The 6,000-nt window shown below is 46.3% G+C and overlaps 1 protein-coding gene across 1 annotated transcript in view; it reads right to left on the minus strand.

The window, feature by feature from the left end:
- HNF1B (HNF1 homeobox B) overlaps positions 1–6,000 on the minus strand; it is a 61,859-nt gene that overhangs the window by 24,493 nt on the left and 31,366 nt on the right. The window contains exon 5 of the mRNA XM_042781916.1: positions 1,128–1,288. Within this exon, the coding sequence (XP_042637850.1) occupies positions 1,128–1,288 (161 nt within the window). The remainder of the gene's footprint in view (positions 1–1,127; positions 1,289–6,000) is intronic.

A 6,000-nucleotide genomic window follows, 5' to 3' on the forward strand; every position in this document is an offset into this window, starting at 1 on the left:
CCGACTCCAGCCCCCACATGGCTCTGGGTCAGACACCTTGAGGGAATGTGTGCAGCTCCACTAGCAACACAGAAGCCAGGAGCCTGTGACTTCTCCCTCCCCGGAAACAGAGCATGACCCAAAGGATAAAGTTTTACATTTCCTACCCTGACTAGTGTTGTCAGGCTTCTGCTCTCCCGTTAGCCGCTATCCCCTATGCTCGTGTTGCTTCTTGAAGACAAGGACCTTGAAAATTCAAGATTCTCACCAAGTATACTATACTTACATCTGGGAATAGGGCAGTGATTACAGACATAGAACTCTTGATTGAAAGAGAATAATACTGACATTCACCTGACAACAACACTGACATTCATGGAATATCTACTGTGCCAAACACTGAGTATTTCACACGTTATCACATTTATTCCCCTAACAACCCTATTGTTATTATCTCACTTTATAGATGAAGGAGAGAAACTTGGTATAGTGATTTGCCCAAGGCTGCAAAGCTAGTAAGTGCTGGTGCTGGTATTTGAACTCAGGTCATTGTAACTTCAGAGATGGTGTTTCTTACTCACTCTGTATCACTCCACCCCATCTGCCATTTTGTGCTGGGATCTTCCTGGACATAGCATACAGTGTCCTTCAAAATCCCAGTTCAAGAAGTCCCTCCCCACCCACCTCCTGCCTGCCACTAAGTCCTGACTTCTTAATGACTCTCCTTGCTTGCGCTGAGAGGCTAGTTAAGAGGAGACTTGTTTCAAAATGAAGCACTCTCTGCGTTAAAAAACTGGCTTTGGAGGCCTTGGGGTGGGGGATGAATGAACATTTTATCAACACAAATGTCATTGGCAGCCCCAAAACAAACAGTGTCCCACCCGGCTTGCTCCTTTATGAGGCATTCAATCAATAAAATAAGAGCAGGGCTCTGTCAGATTTATTGGCTGGGTTCAAACCGAACACCTCTTCTACCCGCCAAAGGCTGGGTCAGCAGCTCTACCTTTCCGTTCCAACTCAGGACAGCCCCCATTTTTCCCTGTGGGGCTACAATGGTTCATTGTTTGAGGCAGGCCTTGTGAGAAGTTGTGTTTGTTTTGCCTCTTATCTTATCAGCTCCAGAGCTACAATGGCCCAGGTGTACTCACCATTTTACCATCAGGTGAGAGGAGATTGTGGCCAGGGTCCAGGCTGGCTGGGGAGACTTGCTGTAAAACTGACTGGCTGGTCACCATGGCGCTGTTGCCATGGTGACTGATTGTTGAGGAGGAAGTCACTTCATTGTTTCCCTGCTGGCTGTAGCGAACTCCTGCAAAACAACACAACCCAAATGGCAAAATTAGTACTACCAGAGCGTGGAACACTGACTTGGCTCCCCTTGTTTTGAAGGGTAGATGACAAGAAAACAAAATTATCTTCTCCTCTGCTGTCTGTCCACAAGAAATATTGGCTATCTTTCTTTAGGGTAAAAGTAGCATGGTCTCTACATTTAGAATGGACGCTCCATGAGGAAAGGACATTTTTATCTGTTTTTTTTGTTTGCTATATTCCCAGTGCCTTGGCACTTGGTAGCTACTCAATAAATATCTGTTGGATGAATGAATGAATGAATGAATTGTGCTCCTTATTGCTTCAGTATAGTTCTTTTAGGGTTAGGGGCTGAGTCTGGCCTTCTCTTTCTGGCTGTAGTAGTTCTTTTCAAAATGCCTTCTAGAAGTTTTTCCCTGGCATCCTTGGCCATGTGAGGCTGTAAAGTATGAGTAGATACATTTTTCAAGGAAGAGTAACTTGCCCAACGACCCCTGTGAGAACCATAGCAAAATGCATAAATCTCTGGGTACTGCCTTTTGTGCAGAGTCCAAGAAGCCAGGGGACAGGGCAGAGCAGGACAAGGATGGAGCTGCAGCTAGAAGTCTTTGGCTCTGGAACTCACATTCCTTGATGGGGTCCCATATGGCTGACTTCCAGGGCACTGGGGAAGGCGCATCTGCTAGGAGGTGGGGCAGGCAGCACACACAGGCGGGATGTGGATGCTTAGTTAACCACTGCAATTTGGTCTGCAAGGGAGGGGAGAACCACAGTCTGTTTACAACCTCACTGCTCTGACCCACCCTCTTGCTCTGGAACCAAAACAGAGGGCTGCTCTCAGGAAAGGGAAAGTGCTGGACAGAGACCAGGCACCTGAAGGAAATTGCAGGAGGGCAAAGAAGCTTGGGTTCAGTTTGCAGAAGCAAAGTCCTGCTTGACATGCCCACAGATCAGCCAAGGACAAGGCTAGGAGCAGCTGGGGAGATCTTACCCTAAGCTCAAAGCTTAGAAAGACAGTATTCTCATTTCTTCCTCTGGATTTGACAATGAAGTTTTTGGGAAACTCCTCCCAACCTGCATGGGAGGACAACCAAACGTTGTAGGTATGGAATCATTTGGAGAAGTGGGCCAACCATTTGGCCCCACTTCTACTTCTGCCCAGTTTCCAAGATGAGCCATCAGTATAGACTGATTCTACTGATCTGTTTTCCCTTTGTCCTGCCTCCTGTCCCTACTGGAGCCCTACCTTCCCGAGGAGGCTACAAAGTCACCCAAGGGACCAGGCAAGCTGCCATAACCAGCAGCCTCCAATTCACTGAGATGAAGCTTGCCAGTAAGAGATTCAAACCAGTTTTTCTTAGATTCTCCTAAGACTATTACCCAAGGCTACTATGGCCTAGAGCTTAAGAAGTCTGGGGGGGGGGGGAAGCAAACTCTAAAGCAGGGTTCTAATCTTCAAGAGCAATTTGTTTAAGTATGAAGTGGCTTGCTGCTTGCTCTATGGGCTTTTTCTATTGGTTTTTTTCCCCATCCTTTGATTCAAGGGACTGCTGTGAGAGTGGTGTTGGCAGTGGGAAGTACTAGAATTCAATAGTTATAGGTCTTATGAGTCGGGGCCGACTCAACGGCACATAACAACAATAACAACAACAGGTCTTATACAATACATTTTGGTGCGAGGGGAAAGGAGCCATGAAATTAAAAGGAACAAAGACTTCCACGTCTCCAAAGCAGCATCCCCTACCTAGTCCCGTCTGTTTTCTTCTGCATGTCTTTCAGCCTCCTACCCACTGCCATTGAGTCGATTCTGACTCATAGCTATCCCTGTTGGGTTTCCAAGGCTGTAAATCTTCACGGAAGTAGATTGTCTCATCTTCCTTCCATGGTTGTTGTTGAGCTCTGGTAGCATAGTGGCTAAGGCACTTGCCTGCTAACCAGAAAGTTGGCGGTTCAAACCTACCAGCCGCATTCCTCGGAAGGAAGATGGGACAATCTACTTCCATAGTGATACTGCCTCGGAAACCCAAGGAGGGGTCGCTATGAGTCAGGTCCGACTCGACGGCACAAAACAACAACAACAACAATCCTTCCATGGAGCAGCTGGTGGGTTTGAACTGCCAACCTTCTGGTTAGCAGCCAAATGCCTTTCCCACTATGCCACCAGAGCTCCTTTTCAGCCTTCTAGATCTCCTATTTATTACCCTCTACATCATCCCATTGGATTAAATTAGATCCTTTTTTACCACTCAACATTTACCACCAAGTTCCCAGCAGGCTGCTTCCAGTAGCTCAAAGTGTTGTTATATAAACGATGAAAGAAATTTGACCTTGTGAGATCAGAAGACAGAGCTAGGCCGTATGGAAAAGAGGAGGGGGGCTTTGAATCAGTAAAAGGAGGAATTTTCTACTAGGGATGGGCAGTAGGAGGCTTGTGGGTTGTGAAGCTAGACAAACTCAGGTTCAAATCCTCACTTTGCACTTCTGAGTTGTGTGATCTTGGGAAAATTACTTTCCTTTTCAACGCCTCAGTATTATCTCATAAAATAGAATACTTCCCAAACAGGCTTATTTTTGGAGTAGACATAACATCTATAAAGCTCCTAGTATAAGGATGCTGCAGGGGGAGGGAACTGAGGCAGGGGTAGACTCCAAGATTTACCCTAAGATTCTAGAAGTCTGGACAACTTAGGGCATTAGAACCACTGAATGGAGGTACTTTTCAGTAGAGAACGGTTCCACAGGACCCTGCTCTTGGGGAGGGAGACCTGCTTGGGAGGGAGACCTAGCCACTGCCCTCTTGATCTTTCCTTTTTGAGGACCTGGATTTCACCTTGTTTTTCTCCTGCTTTCTCTGACCAGCTATTTACCTCCCCAAGATGCTCTGCTCCCGAGAGACAGGTGATAACACTGGGAGTCAGGGGTGTTTGCACCTCCCAGCCTGTCCCCATCATCGATTCAGTCTCAAGTTAAACAGTCTCTGGATTTAGCCTATTTAATTTGGCTGCAGGAAGAGGGCCAGCCCTCTGATGATCAAATATGGGTCATGGGGAGGCTTCCCCCCTACCACAGCTTACGTCATTATTTATTTTAAAATAATTAACCAAGGATATCCGCGGGAAACAAAAGCCTTCTTTACAAGGGAGCCTGGCAGGAGAGAGTCAAGACACATTTGTTAGAATCTAGGGAGCATAGCCTAAGGCTGTGGTTTTCAAACATTTTTTTTCCCCATGCGTAACCTTATTATGTAAGAAATATAATGGTGGAGATGTTCCGTTTAAAGACAAGTGGGTTCCTGTGACGGGCCTAGCCATTCCTTTAAAAACTGGCTAAGGGATAGAGTCTTGTCTGGGAAGCAGGGGATCCTTGTTTTGATCTTAGCTCTGCCATCAATTTACTGGGTGAGCTTCAGCTTCCTTATCTATAAACCGCAGGACTTCCAACTGGAGGGAGAGGGCTGCCACCACCGTGGAGCATGGTGGGAACTGGGCAAAGAGGCTGCTCATTAGCTTCAAGTTCACCTGTAACCTTTCCCAGTGATGCTCTTCTCACTAGGAATTTGGTAATCACCTTGGACCCTGGTTGCTGTAATCAGCCAACCCTCTTAAAGGAGAATGGGAGGGTGGAGGGTAGAGGGTGCATCACAAAGTGTCAGCTGGCATTAGACCAGCAATAGATGTTCTTGTTAAAGGAAGGAAAGGCCAAGTCCTTGTGTATTTCACAAGCTCAGAAAAGCACTTAAAATGAGAATGAAAGTGGACTGCAAAGTGGATAGGTTCTAAAGCCAGCAGACCTGGGCTTAAATCCTGGCTGTGCTACATAATTGCTGTGTGACCTTGGAGAAGTTACTTAACCTCCCTGAACTTGGTTTCCTTATCATTAGTCATATCCACCCTAGGTTGTTGTGAAGATTGAATGAGTTAATGGGTGTGAAAGCACCTAGCCCATGCTTGGCACATAACAGTTGCCTAAGATACATTCATTCCTCCTACTTTTGTCTTTGTCTAAAAAGTAGATTTAGGAAGGCTGAGTTCACAAAACTTTACTGAGCACCTACCATGTGCCAGGCAGAGTGCTAGGGAGCTTGTGTTAATAAGAAGTGGAATGGCATCTTCCCTTCTTCCTTCACCACTGCAACCTCTGAAAATGAATGTATGACAAGGGCTCTGGTTTAATATTGGTTGGGCAAAGTTGCCAGGTTAATAACCACAAAGGATACTGGGAGAAATGAAAATGCCAGAAGGTGGCCACACACCTTCTACCCACTTCCTGGCTTGAGCTACTAATTGGCCATATTCCCATCACTGGCCTGATGAACCACAGTAAGCATGTCCAGCAGTGGAAGGCATACTAGCTGGAGTATACAAGCCTCGGCAAGGAAGTCATCTCTTTCCAGGCCTCAGTAACAAGGACACAGGGTTACTTCTGAATTCCTACAGCATATGAGACAGAGACAAATCATTTGGTTTCTATCCAATATTACTCGTCTGAAGAGTCCAAAGCATGGAAGAAATTGAAGACTTAAGGTTCCAAGAAGCCAGCACCTCCACACCTTGCCTTCTTGCATCAGCGCCCACGTCCAGGGCACCCTTCACATTGCTGCCTAGATTTATTTCTAGTACGACATATCACCACATCACTGACCTGCTTGGAAATCTCTGATGGCTTCCCATTGACTTCTGGAAAAGCTCCAGCTGTCAAGTCGATTCGACTCAT

This window comes from Orycteropus afer, unplaced genomic scaffold (assembly GCF_000298275.1).
Source record: "Orycteropus afer afer isolate SDZICR_OR568_19922 unplaced genomic scaffold, OryAfe1.0 scaffold00196, whole genome shotgun sequence".
NCBI classification, from domain to species: Eukaryota; Metazoa; Chordata; class Mammalia; order Tubulidentata; family Orycteropodidae; genus Orycteropus; species Orycteropus afer.